General features: G+C 30.4%; 1 protein-coding gene across 4 annotated transcripts in view; it reads right to left on the bottom strand.

Annotated features, from left to right (window-relative positions):
• The window catches only part of unc-104 (kinesin family member unc-104), a 187,472-nt gene that overhangs the window by 70,591 nt on the left and 94,646 nt on the right, over positions 1–22,235 (bottom strand). For all 4 annotated transcript variants that reach the window (XM_067278651.1, XM_067278667.1, XM_067278660.1 and 1 more), the window contains exons 11-12: positions 14,046–14,182; positions 2,994–3,026 (exon numbers count right to left, since the gene is read on the bottom strand). In XM_067278651.1, coding sequence (XP_067134752.1) covers positions 2,994–3,026; positions 14,046–14,182 — 170 coding nt within the window. The remainder of the gene's footprint in view (positions 1–2,993; positions 3,027–14,045; positions 14,183–22,235) is intronic.

Genomic DNA, 22,235 nt, shown 5'->3' with positions numbered 1-22,235 from the left:
ATTCTGCTCATTTGGATCATGTTAATTCTGTTTGATCTAATTGACAAAACTGCCTTATTTGGGAAAAAGTCTGTTTCATTAAATTTTAAGCTCTTTAACATTGCAATTTATCTACTGCAATTGTTTTATTACTATAAAGCATATAGGAAATTCACCATACATTTTGAATTACTTGCTTTAAATGACACTCCAAATAAAGGATTATTAATAAAAGGTTCTGAAATAATTTAATTTTCCATCTAGTATACAAATTAAAGCATTAATACAGATAAATAAAATAGTTTTTGCAAAAACAAACCAAAAAACTCACAGGTATGTGTACTTTAAAAATTAAATTCAAATCCATAATGCAGATGAAAACAGCATTTTTTGAAATTAAAAATTGAAACAAAATTTATATTATTTTATCTAACATTTGGTTCGTATATTTCATAATGCTTCTAAATATGATTAAACATCAAAAAATACATATTAAAATTTATTTTGAAAACTTTTAGCCATTTTGATATTTGTATTAGCAAAATAGCAAAACAAACAAATTTAAGATTAAGATGAATAATGACAGAAGAATAAACACAAAAGATTAGTTCTTTATGTTCAATCAATTCATATATGTTACAATTAATATTCTAATGCAAAAAACAAAGTTGTTATTAAAGATAATCAACTTATAAAGCATTAGTTCAGATAAATATTTTATTTTGCAATAAAATTGGAAAATGATATGATAGATATCTGTTAATTCTGTGTTATTTTTAATAATCTTTTATTCTTAAATTAATTATTTGCTTCTATACATGTAGCTATCTTAATGTTGCTAATGTAAATTATACAAAACAAGTGTTTTAATGGTATATATCTTTACTGAAGTATACATTTGGTTCAAGTTCTTTCAGATTCAATTAGGATAACAATGTTCAAAATTCTTTTGTGGGGTCCTGAAAATGGATATAAATCTGAAAGTGCTTCCACCAACCAAATTCTGTTACAAGATATATTCCTTTATACCATTTATGTTGTTTTACAAAATTGGAAGCTGTGAATCATTGATATGTTAGTAATTTACTTTAAATTGATCAGCATTCTTCCAAATCATCTCTATTCTCAATCTATTCTACCTTCTTTAAACACTTTTACATATTTATGTTTATGTTCTGTATTTGGAAATTTCTTAAAATCTGTGTTATTTATTGATCCTAACAGGAATCCTATCAAATGATAGTGTTGAATATATCATAAAAACAGATAGAAGAAGTCTAGACAGTTTAACACAAGGATTATTTATAGAGAATTAAAAAATGTAATTTCAATAATATCCAACAGAAATGAAATAAAAATTTATTATGCAAAAGAAGTAAAACTGAAGGTTCAACTTCTGTACTGGTGTGAGCAAATAATTCACATTCAACCTTTTAAAAACCAGTAATAAAAATTTGAAAACAAACGTTTTCGACCGTTAACTCGGTCTTCATCAGGTTCTAACTATTGAGATTCAAAACTGTTCCAGAATGTATTCAAATTTTCGAATAGAACTGTTGCGCATTCGTGTTACGTGTTGGCATGCGTAATACGTGTGGCGCAAAACACAACGAAATTACAATCCATATACAAACAAATTAAATGGAGCTATGGGGAACATCCCCTTCGTAACAAAACTTCTAAGCTTGAGAAATGTTACACGCATCTTTAGAATTGATGCAGGTTGTAAAACTGTTTTGGGGGAAAGCTAAATTGTTTAAGATAACTATATTTTAAAAAAAATGGCCAAATAACAAAACTTATAGAAGGGGAAGAAAGTTAATTAAGTTTAAATGTTTGAAAATATTGAAATCAATATTAAGATCATTTGTAATAAGAAAAAATTATTTGACTTTCAGATTGCAATTTATAATAGTGTGTCTTTTAGAATAAATATGTATGTAAATATAGTTTTAATATTCAGAAATATGTTAAGTGTATTATAAATATTTCATAATTTATGAAGTTTTACTAATTTGAATTTTTCAACTAAATAAAACATAGCGTTCTAATGTAAATGAATTGAATGTTGTTCTGATTTAAAAGAGTTTTATATTTTATATGTGAACTTATTGTTAAATGTTGCTAAGGCAACTTTATTTTAGAATTCAATTTTTATTGACTTGAAAATTTTAAATATGAATCTCTTCTACCTTTGATAACAAAATAAAACATTACAGAAAAGCAGTTTAATTTTCTAATATATTACTATCTTATGAAATAGAGGATTAAAAGATAAATAAATAAACAGCATTCAATCTAACAATGGTAACTCCAATAAAAACTAAATTCTAAAATAATATTATCTTTTTAATTATTATTTAAAAATATATAAGCAATTGGAATTGGTAATAGTTGATTTTTATATAAAAGATGAAATTTTCCTAATTTTAATTATAATCTTGAATTTCAAGATTATGATTAAAACAAAATTTAAATCATTTATATTTAATTAGTTATTCTAATGCAATAAGCATTTTGAGTCAGAGAACTCAAAATCCTTGCTACATAGCAAATATTTATTACAATTTCTTAAAGATGATACTTATGTTATTTTTATTCAATAAAATAAGAGTTAAAATTTTTATATAGGAACAATCCAATTGACAATTAAATATGACTTTCATTATCTTTATAATTATTTGAAATAATATAAAATAATAATAAGTGCTATAATGATTAAAAAATTTAATACTTTATGAATAAGGTTGTGACTTTTTTAATTTTTAGAAAGGTTATTATTTCAGAGTATTAAGTATTATTAAAAGAAAAAGAAAAATTAAGTTATACACTTTTAAAATGTTATTTAAATATTTTTGTATTTAAATATATTTAAACACAAAAATATAAAAATTTTATATAATTAAAGTAAACTAAAAAATGATGTATATAGAAATTTTAATCAATAAATACAATATACTGGAAGCAACTTTCTATTGCAGCTTTACATGCATTGATGCATAATAAGAACTTACTGCATGATTCAACATTAACTGTTCCATGGCCAGCTTCAGCAGAAAAAATAAAAAATAAAAGAAAAGTATCAGATAAAAGTGTGAAAGAAACTAATGTTTGTCACTGAACAACTCTGAATTTTACTTATAATTATAGAAATATTTTCAGTATATAAATTATACTTATATATGAATGTTACCTAAATTTATATTAAGTCAATGAAGTAAATTTGAAGAATTATCTTGTTAAGTTTTAATTCTATAGTAAAATATTATAATAGATTTTGCTTAAATATTTTATATTGCAAAAACTGTAATTAAATATGAAATATTTTATTGTGATACTTATTTAATTTGAGAAATCTAATGATGAAATAGATAAACTCTCCAATAGTTTTTATGAACTAAAGTAATACATTTGATGCCAAAAAACATTATTCCAAAAAGAAACTTCTGTAGAACATTTGTTGATTGTAGTATGTTGTAGAATACAAATGCAGAGAATTCTGTACACTTCTCAAGAAAAGAAAATTTAGGCTAGATATTTATCTTTGAATATATTTTATTTTCAAAAAAAACATTTGCCATATATATCAATAATACTTTTCATTTTCAATAAGTCAATACAAATTTCCAAATTTTTAAAATTAATCTCATTCTTACATTTCATACAAATAAATTTCGATATAATAATAGTAGCAAATATGAAGCTGTGATTTTTTTAATCTTTATTTTCAAATCAATAACTTGTTCTTTACTATCATTCTTAATGTACAGATAATATTTGTGTTATTGACTTTATATTATCTTCTTTAAGACAGTTCCATAATATTTCAACAATACTTCCTATGTCAAATTAAGGCTTTGTTTCAAATTCATAATTTTGGTATCTATAAAATCAGTTAGTCCAACCAATTAAATTAAATAACTGTCAGATTATTGTCAGAATATATTTAAAATAAACAAAAAATAAACAAAAATTAACGATAAAGAATATTTAAGATTGACAGAATTGTCATCTATTAAATGAATTTTAATAATTGATAACCTAAATTAAATAGTCCATCCATTCATCCACTATACTTGTTAACCATGTAATAAAAACTGCAGCTCTCAAAATAAGCATTTATTTTGGAGTGATTAATGATAATTTTTAACCTTGTAGAAATGCTGAGCATTATTCTTTCAGATAAAAAGCTAAAAAATATAAGCTTTTCCAACTATTTATGCTTAAGTTATTTACAAATATATACTGCACATTATTCATTAAGTACTTTATTGCATTTTAATATAATTATTAATTTTTCCAAGCATATATTCAATGTAGTATTCTCTATTTATCATAATTAAGAATAAATATGAAATGTCTTGCATTTAATAAAACCAAACTAAGAGGAAAATATACATTATTTAATATTTAATTGTTTACTGTATAAAGATGCTTCCAATGTAAATAAATATCAACTTACATAATAAATACTGGAACTAGATTCTTATGTAATTGATAGAGTAGTTACATGTATACAAATATATACAAATAAAATTTGTTTTGAAGAACATGAACAACTGACTATGAATATATATACAGATTTGTTGAATGAAGTAAAAGTTATTTATACAGACATGAGGTTATCATCATTTTGAATCAGAGAAATTACTTTTGTAACATGCAAAAAGCTTTGGTAAATACATAAAGATGGAAACATCCTAGATCCATGACAAATTGTGTAATTATTAAAACTTTGAATCATCTGATCGACCTTTTATATTTTATTTGTTGTTTTATTTCATTGTTTATTTATATTTTAATTAATTATTTAATTTTTTTTTGTCATTTTATTTTGTTTTATTGCCTCTATTGCTTATTTCTTTGTTTATCTTGAGAAAAAGTTGAGTATTTTTAGAACATTAAAAATCTAAAAACTGCTTCATATTCATTCACTTAAATCTGTTAATGTTTGATTTTTGTTTAAATTTAACATCAAAGAGGATCTGAGGCTGGAATGTTGAATTCTAAAAAATCATTTATACTGATTATAAATATTTCCATCCTGATTTCTAAAAAGTATTAAGTATTTTGTTTCTTATTTTTTCTATCTAATTTAAATAAAATTATTGCTGTAAGTCTGTAATGAAATAATACTACAATTAACAATGGCTCTAATACATCATTAATTTATTTCAAATACATATAATAATAATTACTTTGAAATAGAGAAGTCCATGACAAAAGTATCCAAAAATAACGGCTTATACTGACAAAATTATTTATAATATTTTGGTAAACTAAAACACAACTAATAGTAAATCTAACATTTGCTCACCACACTTTTCTTGCCAAAAAACTGTCCAAATGTATAAAAAAGTGTTAATCTGTTGGCAAAAAGTTTGGAGAATAAGGTAGATGGGAATAATTTCATTTGAATACTTTTATTTTCATGATTAATAATTAAAGAACTGCAGCCCTCTAAATGATGCTCATCTCTCTCACCAAGTTTATGTGGTACCCATTTGTTGTGCTTCTTGACTTTCACTAACACGTTTAGATGTAAAGAAATAGCTGAATGTATAATATGTTCAACCTTTCTGCAATTTCCCGGATAGTCAGGTGATGTTCTTATTGAGTGATGTTCTCCAATTCTAATTTTTGAAATTTCTATTTCTGAAATAAAATTTTTTTTAACCAAGGCCTGGCCACTCACAGAGCATTCACCAAAAGTTTTATTGGTATTTCGGGTAGCTTTGGCTGCATTAGGTCCCAACTTATACTTAAAAAAAAAAAAAAAAAAAAAATTTCAATTTTCTATTTTTCCATGCCATCAGAAAAAGTACTCTTAAACATATGGAACTCAAAATATAAATGAGATTACATTTTTAAATTCACATATTATGTGAGCTCTTCCAATTGCAAACATACAGCACTGTTTATATCGAAAAAGTTGAACTACAAGGCCAGAAAGTTTAAATTTTAAAAAATAATCATTTCATCTGCAATGGCCCAATAAAAATGTACCTTGTGAATCCAACAAGTGTTTAATACTTTACAAAACTTACAGTCTTATCCAGTTTTTTTTTACAAGTTTATCACAGAGACAAGAAGTTTGGTTCAGATACAATTACTGCATTCGGATACTGAGAATCCTCACCAAGTGATTGAAAATGGAATAAGCAATAAGAACCAAAAGCAAATGTCTGGTTAGGAGTGTATAAAAAAGAGCATAACTGATCCATTTTGTTTCTCATAGAATCCACAGTGATGACAGACACACTTACCTTGACATACTACAAATCTTTGTTGTTCCACATATTCCTGCAGATTTCATGTTTCAACAAGACATTATGGCATTTTTGAGTAAGACTTTTCCCAGGTAAGAAAAGCCCACCAGCTTGGTCATCTAGATCTCTGGATATGACTCCATTAGACTTTTTGGAATAGGATTTTTCTCTTCTACACACAGTCTTTATTAAAGTTCAAGATTTGGACAATTTGAAACAGTGTATTGTTGCAACAGTTATTTTAATAATGTCTCAGATAAAAAAAAAAAAAACTTGACAGGAACTCAGATATCATTTTGAAACCTGTCAAGCTACAAAAGGTGTCCATCTTTGCTTAAGCTTGATTCCATTCTTTATATTTCATTCACTTCACACTAGTAATACTATATCAAACATCGTGAAGCCAGATATGTATATAGAAACATCACCAAACAATTGCCTAAATAATCGGGCTATAACATCCACTTCTAGTAACAAATTACTTAGTATTAATCATTAAATCAGCAGAGTTATATCCTGATTATTTATGCAATCATTTGGTGATGTTGCTAGTTATACTGTTAAGAAATTTGTTTTTAATGCTAATTAAACATTTTCAAAACTAGTTATGTCTCATCTTCAGATCTATAGTTCTATGGGTGTTTGATAAGACTTTCAATCTAAAAATGAGACATAACTAGTCTCAAAAAATTTTTAACTGACATTAAAAACACTGACTTCTTAACAACATAGCATGAAGTGAATAAAAAATAAAAAGTTGTCTATGTTAAACTTTACTAACTTTCATGAAAACTTGGAAAGTTACTCTGTATAATACTAAAAAATTATTTTAATAAATCTCATAGATGCTTAGATATATTTGTGTATTTTTGGATACTTCTAACCTAGACACCATGTATATTTTTCTTAACTAAAAATTATCCATAAATTATCCAATAATACTTTTCCAGTCAGTTCAAACAAGTCAAAAATTACAAAATCTGTTTCTAATGTTTTGAAACATATCAACCCATTTTCAGATGAAAAGAAGAAATGATATAATTCACAATCTAAAATAATTTTAATTTCTAGAATACAGTTAAAATGACACTGGCCAAAGAGCTTTGTTATAAAGAAATAAAATTTTATTTTTATCTATTTTATTTTATATCTCTATAAAACTTTAACAGGAGTAACCATAGGGTTCCTTGAGCTTCTTTTGTAAATTATCCTTCTACTTCTACCAATAATCTATTTATAAATCCAAACTGCCATAACTATTTTTTAAGTTCTCTCATAGTTATAATTTTGCTAGTACTGTATAATAGATTCTATTTTATCACTTTTTGTTTATTTAGAATCTGTTCAGTTGATATTCTTAGTGATTATTTCTCTATAGCCTGAGACTTCTCTAGAGCCATTCTTCTTTCTATAAAATTTTTTCTATCATTTCTTATAGCCCAAAACATCAACTTATTACACTTGAACATTCTCTCTCTACTTTTGTCCATCCTTTTCCAGATATGTTCATATTCAGAGACTCTGAAGTCTATCTACACAAATTTATGTCTTTTTCTAGCTGTAGATCTATGCTTCTTGGTCTACATTACTTGAATAATTCTCCACATTAGTCTTGTAATACTATGTTATTCTGTTATGATTTTCTACAATATTCCTTAATTTTTGTTTCATAAACAAGAAATTTGTATATTTATCAACAGCTCTAAATAAAAAGGATCTAGCATACAAGATGTTAGATATTTTTATCTTTATTTTATGTCTAGATCTGTGATTATATTCAGATCTACACAAAAAATAAACTGATTAATTATGTAAAAATAAACAGGAAAAGTTATAAAAAAAATGAAAATTAACAAAGAAGAAATTTAATTAATATATTAACTACTATACTACTACTACTACTACTACTACTACTATAAAGAGTTGTATAAAGTCAGGTAACACTTTCAAAAATTTATTATATACAGACTACAAATGATATCACTTTTATATAAATATCATTATGAAGAGAAAGTCTCAAAAATTTTTTATCTTAACACAGTGTTACCTCAATAATGCATAGGAATATGGGAATGCTAGAGAAAGGGACAGATGTGTTATGAAATAGCCACCAAAATCACCTGATTTAACTGTGATTATATGATTACATAAAAAATCTTATCAATGTACTGCCTTTGCCATGTGATATATATAGGAACTCTGGCAGTGACCACCATTATCACAGAGAATGTAATGAAATGGATATAGCAAGAGATGGATTACAATACAGACGTGGTTTCCACATCAAATCTCTATAATGTTATGTGATGTGCAAAAACTTTCAGACTCTCTTCATAATGACACATACATTTATAGTCTGCATATAATCAAATTTTTCAATTGTACCAGACTTTATAAAATCTAGTACTTCAATTAGCATCATTAAATTTTTAAAAATTTATCTGCAAAAATGATCACTAATAATTATAAATAAATACAAATAAATTTTAAAAAAATAAAACAGAAATAATTAAAAATTAATTTTCCTTTTACGACAAAAATAAAATTTATCCATCTCATAAAAATATTGTCAGAAATGAAGCAAACAAACAAATCTAACAGCACACAGAAATATAAAGTTAGATATAACACAAAGAAAAGCTGAATGAGGGGAGACAACATGCTCCCCACACAGATGTAGCAGACCAAACAAGATCATAACCTAGGGCCAAAAAAAATGCAAAGCGCACCAACAGTAGATAGTGCCATCTAATACAAAATATGTCTTAGCACACAGAGATTACATTTTTACTTTCTTTCACACTCCCTCTATCATTGTGTGCTATATACATATAACAAATATTAATTATTTCAATTTAATTTTAACATTTTCACAAATCTATCAAACTTGGATTTTGTTAGCAGTTTCATTAGGACCACTGCAATCATTAGGTCCATGCTCAAATATTAAATTACAATTTCCCTTCTTTTGACTAATTCTCGAATGACATGAAAGTTTATGACAATATGTTACTATGCTTGTGAAAAAACCATTCTTCAATAACTATATTGCACTTTGATTATTGCAGTAAACACAAATGGGGTCCTTTACACATCTTTTAAAATCCATATGTATTAAGTCTTTTTATGTAGTTTATTTCATGCAAAGCTTCAGCTAGAGCTGAAGCTTTGCATGAAATGGTCAACATTCATTCCATGGTCAACATTGTAACAGATGTCTGTTTCTTTGACTTCCAACTAATCAGACTGCCTGCTAACATCAGAATGTTACCCGTACACAACTTCCTGTCATCTACATCACCAGCCCAATCTGAATCCATGTAGACTTTAAGCTCTTCATTGTTCTTGATGTATGTTATTCCATACACAGAAATACCTTTAAAATACCTCAAAATACACTTTGCAATCATCCATGTGTTCTGCCAGGATCATCACAAAAATGACTTAATGTGCTCAAAGCAAAAGCAATGTCTGGATGTGTCATGTTTGACAGCTAGATAAGACTTCCAATGAGCTCTATATAAGGCCGATTTTTCATTTCTTGTCTCTCATTGTCTGTGATTGGACACATTTCATTCAAAATTTTTATATTTGACTCTATTGCTGTAGCAACAGTTTTCAAATCTGCTAAGTTGAATCACTTCACCAATACATTAATATATTTTGTTTGAGTCAGACGAACACTACTCTTCTCTCTTTATTTCAACACCTAAAATGTTACTTATAAGGCCTAGATCTGCTATTTTGAATGCTGACTTCAGTTTCGATTTAATGGTCTCAAGGTTTTCAATCTTCTTCACTGCCAATATTAAATTGTCTACATAAACGATGAATATCACTTGATCTTCTTCCAGCCAGAATACATAAATGCATGGATCAGCTGCTGTGTGCCCACCTCCAATACTTGTGATAAAGCAATCTAGCTGCTTGTACTATTCTCTTCCAGACTGTTTTAATCTGTATAAAGATTTCAATAGTTTACAGACTTTATCTTCTTGTTTGCCCAGGACGAACATCTTAGGTTGCTCCATATATATTTCATCCGATAAATCACTTTGCATGTAAGCAAAAGTTACATCCATTTGAGGTACATGCATTTCTTCATTTACAGAGGCAGCTAATAATGTTCTTATTATTTCGTATCTAGCAACTGGAGCAAAAACTTCATCATAGTCTATACCTCTTTCTTGGGTATAACCTAGAGCTACAAGTTGTGCTTTATACTTTTCTATGTCATCTTGTTGGTTAATTTTGTTTTAAATACCCAATAATTTGTTAATACTTTCTTATTGTTTGTCCTCGGTACTAAGATCCATGTGTTGTTCTCATGTAGGCTATCATATTCTTTTTCATGGTGGTTAGTCATGACTCTCTGTTGTCTTGATTTAACACTTCAGTCACATGTTCAGAGTCTGGGATTTTGTCTTTAACAACTTGATAAACTTTTCTCAGCCTTCTACATTCACCCATTTTTTGGATGACTTCATTTTCACTGGCTCAAGAAACTCTCCTCTTGAACTTATCACATTCTTCTTCTAGATATTCATCCAAATTAGATTCATTATCAAATTAGATTCACTCTCCATCTACTTTTGAATCATCTTCACTGTTCATCTCCATCATCTGATTTAGCATCATTATATACACATCGTTCGGTGTTGCAGCAACAAAATCTGGCTCAGTGGAGATACTCTTCAGAAAGGTTTTACTTGTGTGGATTATTTCAAGAAATCTCACATCATGTGCTATGATGACAGTCTTAGTGTCTAGTTTCCACAGTTGATATGCTTTTGACTCATTCAAGTATCTGACCAACTCATACTCATCACATTTTGGATGAAATTTTCCTCATATTTTAGTCTTATCCAACACTATAGATTTACATCTGATGATTTTAAAGAAATCAACATAAGGTTTACTTAAACCATAGCTCATTTGATGTTTTCCATCAAAGGCTTTTGTCACACTTGTATTTCATAAAAATGTGGCCGTATTGATTGCTTCCGCCCTTAGTGACTGAGGAAGTCTTGCAACATTATATACATTGCCATTTCAACAAGTGTCTGATTTGCACGTTCTGCTACATCATTTTGTTGTGGAGTGTACTCGACACTTAGTTGTCATACAATTCCTTCTTTGAGGAATTTGTTAAATTCATTTGATAAATATTCTCTACCATTATCTGTATGTAGCTTTTTGATTCAATGACCTGTTTGTTTTTCGACCCTTCATTTATAAGATTTGAATGCTTGGAAAATATCTGAGTGACTTTTTAGCATTATAGTTTCCATATAGTGTGTACAGCATCAAAAAACATTGCAAAGTATTTTGCACCCCCTAATGATACAGTTTTCATTGGACCACAAACCACATACATTGGAATGCACTAAGCCCAAAATCTCTCTCTCGGTGATGCAACTTATTAAATGGTTGTACATGTATTTTGAATCTAAAGTATATTTCACAGTTAAATTCTTTTGCTTTTGTTGAAAGGTCCATGCCTTCGACCAGTTGTTCCATCTTCATTTTTCTTAGATCATTAATGTTTGCATGCCCATATCTTTGAGGCTACTTTAATAGATTTTTGTCAGTGGTTTCTGCCAAAAACATCATTTGATCTTCCATTTCATAGACAACATATAGGTTATCACATTTCATAGCTGTTAACATCATAACCATCTTTACATTTAATGATCGCATAATTTTTAAATACAACAATGTATCCCTTGTCAGTGACACTTGTGCTACCAATAAAAGGTTTTGGTGCAATTCCAGTACATATAATATGTTTTGTACGTTTACAGAACTTATTGCTCATTGATTTACTTTTAAATTGAGATTCACATCACCTATACCAACTGCTTGCACATAATTCTCTGTGGCAGTATATACTTTAAACTGTTCAATTTGGTCTAGAGTTAAGAATTTGTATTGGTCATTACACGTCTTGTCACACCATTATCTAAATATCTCTTTTTCAATCAGTTTGTGAATTCCACGTTGCATGCGATTGTAGTAAGGGCACTGCTAGTAACTTTTACGTCTGTGCGTTTTGTTTTTGATTTACAGTTTCTATTGATATGTCCATTTTTATCACAGTTAGAGCACCTTCCATCAAACTTTTAACCTCTGAATCTTGTATTATTTTCCATGAAGTTTGTTTGTGAATGCTTTACACGGTCAGACTTTCCCTTTCGAGAAAAATGTGTCACTTCTCTTGTTCTCAGTTAACTTCATAACGCACTCCCTCTGTCTTGCTTCCTCCTCTTTTAACTTTACTTTGAGGTTTTCAAGCAACGGTATGTCATCATGCAAGTCTATGGCTATACAAAAATTTTCATATTCATCCAGTAGTGATTTGAGGAGTAATCAATAGAAATTCTTATGGGATTTCTATTCCTGCTTCCTTCAGTTGATCAGCTTTACTTGTGAACTCATTTACGTACTGCATAATCATCATATTTTGCCCCTTTTCCATTCATAGTAACTGTTTGTACAACGTTGCTTTTCTAATGGGATCTCATGACTGAAATGTTGCCTTAAGTCTATCCCATGCTTCTTTAGACATTTCAACATTTTTCACATGGTTCAACTGCCCAAAGACTAAGGCTTAGATTTATTAGTGCCACCACCTTTGCGTCTTGCTTGATCCATTCCTCTTGGATTCTTTCTGGTTTCATTTCAGTACCATCAACGTATTTCCACAAATCATTATACACAAGAACACTTTTCATCTGTATTTTCCAAAGATCGTAATTGTCCTTGTTCAACTTCTCAATATTTAAGAATCCACTAGGACCCACCATACTGTATTAGATAATAAATCTGTTTATTTAGTTCTTATACTGGATATTCTTTCCTGGTAAGCAATCCTAGGCCCATAACCTGTCAGAAATGAAGTAAATAAATGAATCTAACAGTGCACAGAAATATAGTTAGATGTAACATGAAGAAAAGCTGAATGAGGGGAGATAACATGCCACACACACGACGTAGCAGACCAAACAAGATTGTGACCGTAGCAGACCAAACAAGATTGTGACCTATGACAAAAAAAAATGTAAAGTGCTCCAACAGTAGATAGCACCTTAGCACACAGAGATTACATTTTTACTTTCTTTTGCAAATATAAACTTTTAAGTTGATGTTCATTAAACTTTCATTGAGAGCTAAAGAAGAAAAAAAAATCACTTGTAACATTAAATAAAGTTTTCTGTATAAAATAATTTAAAACTAATTATGAATAAATAAATAAATAAATAATACAATTATTTTGACATTTAATCCATTTATTTATCAAAGAAGGAAACAAAGATCTAAACATAAATACCTAAACTAAAATGAAAGAAACTATGTGCAGGGCTAAAGCAAAAAATATAATGCATTTTTACATTATTTTTTGCAAAACTGCATAATTTTGTTTAAACAATTGTTTACTAAAACAAAATTTTCATAAAATAACATTAAAACAAATGACCAAGTTAGAACCAAACACATTTTTTCCACTCTAGGCTTAGTTTCTTTTTTTGAACAGGTATACAATTTACTCCAAGATTATATTTTGAATGTTTTCGACAACTAATTCCAAAAAGTGTAAATGAATGATATCAGATTAAAATGCTCTGTATACTCAAACTTACGCATAAAGATAATATAATAAATTTATATCATATCAAAAAATTCCATAAAAATTAAATAATGATTTAATTCTAAAATATATTACAAATATTTAAATTATAAAAATTGAATATTCTTCAAAATTAATTATTCAGGCATTTATATATTTAAACTACCTACCATCTACATCTATTCCTTCTGCTTTTAACATAGCTTTTAAACGTAGAATTTCTTCTTTTAATTCTCTTATTAATTTAGCATTAGCATCTTCATTAACAACAGCTTTACAAACAATCTGTTTGGCACGATCTGCATATCTACAATAAAATAAAGATTATTCTTTTATCTATTTTTGTATTTTAGCTATTAAGACAATAATATATATATATATATATATAATTTTAAATAAATATATATATATATATATAATTTAAAATATATATATTTAAAATTACCTTCTTAATACTGAAACAAAACATGTATATGTTACCATGAAAGACCGAAATTAGAGAATGTCAATATCCTATGCTGAATGTCAACACATACCAAATATTTGGTTATATTATTATACATTTGAATCATTGCCGGCATATGTCAACAAGCACAGATAAGCTCTTGTGGAGGTCGAAACAACAAGCTGAGAAGACACAACCAGAGAGAAGCAAAAAAATGTTAATTCCTTTGTTCTCTCTCAACAAATCCTCTGCCGCGGTTGAGGTCATGTGGCATCTATTTGTTATACTCTCGAACACTCTGCTGTTTGTTAGTCTTATACAAGGTTTGCTGGTTTGTGCAACGTTCGCTTAATTTTTACTTTTATTCGATACTCTAATTTATATTGAATGGCTACTGAAGTGAACTGTAATCTTTTTTTTGAAAAGTTACATGCATTAATTGCAAGTAAACGAGAAGACAATTGTTCTATTTTTCTGAAGTGATTTCTGCTAAAACTAAGTGTAGTACATCTTTGGATTACAGAGGATTAAAATGTTTTGAGATTTTAAAAATTAGTAAAGAAGAGAAGTTAACTGTGTCATTGAAACCAGGAGAAACAAATATACAGTATTATGTTACCAATAATGAATTGTTCAGTATATTATCTGAAACCTGTTTTTATGCGGGGAATAGGGACCGCATTAAAAAAAACGCATTAAAAAAATCTCACGAAACTTCACGAATGGCTGTAAATAATAGTTTTCGCAACACAATTAAAAAATAATTTTTTTATGCGGTCGACAGGGACCGCATAAAAAAAGTCTCACAGAAAATAACTCAAAACCGTACGAAATAGAATTTATTGACAACAGATGTCAGCACTTGACTGCATCGTCTGGTCTATCGTCTGTTTTACATATTTTTGTCCAGGTGGTGTTTTGTTGACTTAAAAAGTAAATTATTTCATTTTTCGCATATTCATGCAATAATATTACTATACTAAGTGCATTTATGCTATAATAAGTTTATTTAGCTATAATAAGTCAACGTAAGACATGACGAATCGCACGAGACTAGTCGCCAACTATACCGCACAAATTAAAAATTCGCATTAAAAAAATCGCACAAATAAAAATCGCACATAAAAAGAGCGCATAAAAACATGAATTGTTCAGTATATTATCTGAAACTCACATCAGAATAGGCCATGAAAAAAGACCACATATGCTTAAAGAATTGCAAGTTTACAAAAATATTATGTATGAAGTTTCAATTTGCCAAGAACACAACATATCAGGAAGGAATACACCAAAGTCCTTATGAAGCCCTGTTTGGCGTTAAACCAAAAAGAGGCATAGCATCTTCATCTTTGCCTGGCAAGCAAATCGCAAATGTTGAAACTGAAGAACAGCTCAAAAAAATTGTTAATAACAGCAAAAAGGAAAAACAAAAAGCAAAGTTTTATCTTTGTATAGTCGTATTTATATTTTTATATATTAATATTTATTAAATTGTTAATACTTTTGAAGAAAATTTGAGCAGTGACCATACTGAAAACCATATTCCAAAGGAAAATATTGACTAAATCTCACATAAACCTGTAAATGGCGTAAAGTACAAAAATTTGTCCGAGCAAACGTTTTCGGATCCCTCCTGGGTCCTTCTTCAAGCTACAAATTGTTTGTATACTTCAGGCTACAAATTGTTTGTATCCTTCTTCAAGCTACAAATTGTTTGTAACGATTAATCAGAATGAAGACCAGCCGTTTAGAACAAAATTTCAAATTGCAAAATTCGAAAACAGAAATCACATGCATATTAGGTTTCATAAACTATAGTCATTACATAATGTCCAACTTCTTATAAAAAACAGTTTCTGTAGTTTTTAGAAACAAAAGTTGGTCTCAGAAAGTTGACTGGTGAAGAAAAATAAGTGTTGTTATTCCTTAAAATTTTTTAATATGTACACTATCCTTTAGTGTAGAAGAGGCATTCATTCATCTTTTTGGAATAGGGTTTGCCAAGCTAAAGAGAGGGTGATTTCATCCCAGAAATTAATGGGTGAAGATGTGTTGTAGGCTTTGAAGTTCTCGATCTGTTCCAAACATTTGAGGTGGTCTACATACGAGGTCGTAATGTAATAATAAGCTTGGCTTCTTCTAATATAGCCTTAATCCTTCCAGTTAATTTCTTTCACGTTTGTTCTAACGTTCTCGGCCCACCCTGGGCCATCTTCAGGAATATAATGAATGAATGTGTAGAATTAGAACGTATACATCGAATGCCTTCCGATTCAAATTACTGTGAAACGGTTAAATTTGTTGAAGGAACATTCTCTCGTGCTATGACGATAAGGCACGTGAGAAAATCTCAGTGAAAATTTACTACATAATCGTTAAAATGAATGCTTTACAACTCAAATATCTTGTGATTTCCCTTCATAGCAGTATTTCCACGCTTGTGAAATGCTAGCCGCATCTTTATAGTTAACGCATGTGTTTTTCAATCCAGCCTTGTAAATTTCTAGTGTTTCCATTATTCTAAGCTGGTCTGTGCGGTGGGTGAGTCTTATGATACGAGCATTTCCTAGATCCGCAGTGATACCCAGTTCCGTAGTTGCCCGCGCAAGGGCGGTGGTATATTTGCGTTTCTCTATGTCGTACCGGTGTTCCTTCAACCGTTGTTGCAGGGAGCGTTTGGTAGAGCCTACATAGACCATGTTATTATTAAATCTGCTGTCCCACATAGGGATCTCATACACTCCTGGAGCGTGATTTAAGTCTATTGGGTCCTTTCCATTGCGGAGTAGGTCATATATCGATGGTGGCCTACAATATGCCATCTTGGTTTTTGTGATGTTTGAAATTTGTCTATATATTCCATCAAGGTGGCTGTTATAAGTTACAACTTTCCTCCTTATGTTGTTATCCTCCAGCCCCACCACTTCTGCGTGCCTGTTGTTTTTGTTCCCCTGCGCGCACGTGCGTGCGATGTTATATATTAGGTTCTTGCTGTACCCATGCATAGTTGCCATTTGTTGTATGTGTCTGAGTTCCGTTAAGGTATCCTCATACTTCGAATTGTGCGTGAATGCACGTTTTGTTAAGGCTCGGAAGGCCGCTATTTTTATGTATACGGATCTTTCGAGTCGGAGGGGATGAATAACGGTACGTAACAATCTTTGTAAAAGACCTTAAACAAGTTTTCATTGTTATGTATTTGTAGTTGTAAGTCGAGGAAATGTGCCGATGAGTCGCTTTTTTGGTCTAGTTTGAGGGATAAGCAATATGGGTTATTGTTTATTGTGTTTAGGAACCTATTAATGTCAGGTTCATCCTTCCATATGATGATGATATCATCGACATATCGCTTATAAAGTAGGATGTTGGAACTGAAGGCCGGAATGACTTTAGCAATTGCCTTAACCAGTACACAAGATCATACATGAGCGCATGAACGCGTACCCCTGGACCATTAAGAACTCTTTAGAACTAATCGACGCATTGAGGGCAATCAACCCCACGGGCACTACATGCATCACTATCCTAGATTTCAAAGCCCTATACCCTTCTATAAAAATACAACCTTGCTTCTGTGAGTTAAGGGACATTTTGCTTAACCAGGCAGGTACCTCAGCACACCGCAAACAAATCTTAGAACTCACGAACATACTCTGCTATTCATCATTCTTCCGTTTTGGTAATAAGACTTAACTACAAAAACGAGGGGTTCCAATGGGCAGCCCCCTATCCGGAGACCTATGTGAACTGGTAATAAGGAAACTTGAACATAAAGTCATTCCGGCCTTCAGTTCCAACATCCTACTTTATAAGCGATATGTCGATGATATCATCATCATATGGAAGGATGAACCTGACATTAATAGGTTCCTAAACACAATAAACAATAACCCATATTGCTTATCCCTCAAACTAGACCAAAAAAGCGACTCATCGGCACATTTCCTCGACTTACAACTACAAATACATAACAATGAAAACTTGTTTAAGGTCTTTTACAAAGATTGTTACGTACCGTTATTCATCCCCTCCGACTCGAAAGATCCGTATACATAAAAATCGCGGCCTTCCGAGCCTTAACAAAACGTGCATTCACGCACAATTCGAAGTATGAGGATACCTTAACGGAACTCAGACACATACAACAAATGGCAACTATGCATGGGTACAGCAAGAACCTAATATATAACATCGCACGCACGTGCGCGCAGGGGAACAAAAACAACAGGCACGCAGAAGTGGTGGGGCTGGAGGATAACAACATAAGGAGGAAAGTTGTAACTTATAACAGCCACCTTGATGGAATATATAGACAAATTTCAAACATCACAAAAACCAAGATGGCATATTGTAGGCCACCATCGGTATATGACCTACTCCGCAATGGAAAGGACCCAATAGACTTAAATCACGCTCCAGGAGTGTATGAGATCCCTATGTGGGACAGCAGATTTAATAATAACATGGTCTATGTAGGCTCTACCAAACGCTCCCTGCAACAACGGTTGAAGGAACACCGGTACGACATAGAGAAACGCAAATATACCACCGCCCTTGCGCGGGCAACTACGGAACTGGGTATCACTGCAGGATCTAGGAAATGCTCGTATCATAAGACTCACCCACCGCACAGACCAGCTTAGAATAATGGAAACACTAGAAATTTACAAGGCTGGATTGAAAAACACATGCGTTAACTATAAAGATGCGGCTAGCATTTCACAAGCGTGGAAATACTGCTATGAAGGGAAATCACAAGATATTTGAGTTGTAAAGCATTCATTTTAACGATTATGTAGTAAATTTTCACTGAGATTTTCTCACGTGCCTTATCGTCATAGCACGAGAGAATGTTCCTTCAACAAATTTAACCGTTTCACAGTAATTTGAATCGGAAGGCATTCGATGTATACGTTCTAATTCTACACGTTCATTCATTATATTCCTGAAGATGGCCCAGGGTGGGCCGAGAACGTTAGAACAAACGTGAAAGAAATTAACTGGAAGGATTAAGGCTATATTAGAAGAAGTACATTCATCCAGTACGTTTGATTGATGTGAGTTGGAATAAGCTTGGCGTTTGAGAAGTCTGCTGAGATCTCAGGAACAGATGCATAAATAGATAATGACATGAAACACCTGTTGTGTTGGATGTCCCATTGGTGTTCTTTCCATCTAATTCCAACTGCACGCTTCGTGGCTCCAATATATACCAAGTCCCTGCCACATCTGTTGTCTTTGAGAACCAAAGACCACAGATGTGGCAGGAAAAAACCTTTAACCGGTTAAAGGTTTTTTCAAAGGTTTATTTGTATATTACTCTGGTGTGCGTCGATTCTTTATTCATAGTGAGTTATGCTGACTAATACATACAGCAACATTGTCTTCAGCCTGACCAAGGCTAAAGAAAGGCTCTTTTTTGAAGACCTGCAAAGAATTACATGTATTCCCGATGTCAATTTATCACATTCGATTGCCATAGAGAAATCAACCATTAACCCTTTCCCGGCTGGGGCACCGTTCTGTCGTAACCCTAATTCTTAAGCAAATCGGCCAGGGTACCGATTCATCGTTACTCTGGTCAAATATCGATAAATTTTACAAAAATCGATAACAGATGTCAGCACTTGACGGCATCGTCTTGTCTATCATCTGTTTCACATATTTTTGTCCAGGTGGTGTTTTGTTGACTTAAAAAATTTTAATTAATGGTTTTTTTTCTTAATTTTTTATTTCCTGGTAATTTTTTATTTCATTTTTAGCATATTTATGCAATAATATTTCTATAATAAGTTCATTAATGCTGTATTAAGTTTACTCAGTTATAATACATCAACATGTTATAAATATTTAAGTTGTGACCTTCAGTTCTGATATTTTATATATTTTTTTAATTTTTAATTTCTATTTTAATTGAAAATATCAGCAAATGTTACATGTATTGCTACTGGTAATCATATATTTATTACAAAAATATATAATCTCATTTAATATGAAGTGAATAAAGTATATTACTTAATTATATTAGTTGATAGCAGAATAAAGTTTTGATTTCAAACAAGTGTTTGATATAATGTGTGATAATTTCACAACAAATAAACATACATGCATAAGTGTTATATCGAATTGTACAAAACAATATTCTGCATTGTTCTGGCTTAGTGCCAATAAGAATGAAGTAACCAGACAATGTTAAATCTGACAAAAAGTAACAAATTTTCAAGTTTGAATGTCAGTTATAATATATTATTTTTTTTTCTTAAATTTTTCAAATAAAATTTATTGAAAAATGTCATATTTAAAACTAATTACAGTCAAACCTGTTTTTGTGCGGTCTTTTTCTGTGTGATTTTTATTTGTGCGATTTGTTTTGTGCGATTTTTTTTGTGCGGTATATGAAAATTTCAATCAAATTGGAACATAATTGACTCCTGTAAAATTTTTAAAAACTCTATTAATTGTTTTCTATGACATCAGCAGGTTTTTTCACTTTTTATTCAGTAAAATTTTTTTCTCATACGTTTATTTCGGTCCCCTCTTATTTTAATAGCATAAAAACCATAAATATCATGTTATACTTGAACAGATATGGTAAGTTAGCTCCCCTCCAGCTTTAGACTGCAGGTGTGAAATTTCACGCCTTGTTAAATGAAATAACACTTCCTGCAGCTATATTTATCAAATAAAATCATTATTTAACGATTATTTTTAACTTTTTAATGTTAGATTGGTATTTAAGTGGAAATAATTAATTAATATAAAAATTAAAATTCTTAGAGGATTTTTTTCCCATTAGGTGTTGCAGAAAAAGGTCCAAGGAGTTAAAAAAGCAATTCCTAGTTATTTCGTACGGTTTCGAGTTATTTTCTACGTGAGACTTTTTTTATGCGGTCCCTATTCACCGCATAAAAAAAAATATGTTTTTAATTGTGTTGTGAAAACTATTTTTTATAGCCACTCGTAAAGTTTCACGCGATTTTTTTTACGCATTTTCTTTTATGCGGTCCCTATCCCCCGCATAAAAACAGGTTTGACTGTATATTGATAAATATATTTGATTTTTTTCATATGAATAAAATAATAATTTAATTTTTGGTGAATTTTTAAAGTAATATTACTTGATTCACCTATTTTGCCCTTGACTGTTTTACGAAATAAACATAAACAAGGGGCGTGGCAAATGGCAGGCTAAGGGTTAATAGCCAGGATCAGATGGATGTGCATGAATAGGGCAATTAGGACCTCCAGGAAACTAATGTATTCCAGTTTGATACAGCTTATAAATATGGAAAATGCCATGTTCCAAAGAGATCCGCAACAGCTTAGGGTGGAGAATGCAAAAATAACCATTATTCAGGAAAGGTTTAGCTATAAACTAAGAATGCAATATCGCAAGAAACTTAACTGGATCCTACATTATCAAGTCCCGGCCAACCATGCTCAGCATGATTGTCCCTACATAGTATGGGATGATATACAGATCCTTAAACACATCCAAAAGATCCTAGGATTTGGCCCAACCTATGCCCCACACCTGCCAGAAGGGAGACACTTAATGCTTGTGTCCCGGACCTAGAACGAGCGATACAGGGCATGTTGAACATGCAAAAGGAGTATTACAGATGGATGCCACATACAAAATTAAAAACAGCAAAGATTCCACACAGGTGTATCGCTTCAAAGAGGACCTATCTCATACAATTAGATGAATCCGCAATAATAACATCTTGTTGATCAAAGCGAATAAAACCAAAGCATTGGTCGTAATGAGAAGGAAGACTTATGAAAGAGAGTTGCACGAATATATCAATGCTACAAGATGCGTTAAACAAGAGAACAACGTGATTGAAAAACTCCACATCAGAGTTAAACACTTCTCCAGCACGAAATTAGCTTCGAGGCTTCGAATGTGGGA

The sequence above is a fragment of the Centruroides vittatus genome, unplaced genomic scaffold (assembly GCF_030686945.1).
Source record: "Centruroides vittatus isolate TY-2023 unplaced genomic scaffold, ASM3068694v2 contig_1168, whole genome shotgun sequence".
In the NCBI taxonomy this organism is placed as follows: Eukaryota; Metazoa; Arthropoda; class Arachnida; order Scorpiones; family Buthidae; genus Centruroides; species Centruroides vittatus.
This window is presented reverse-complemented; position numbering and strand designations above follow the sequence as displayed.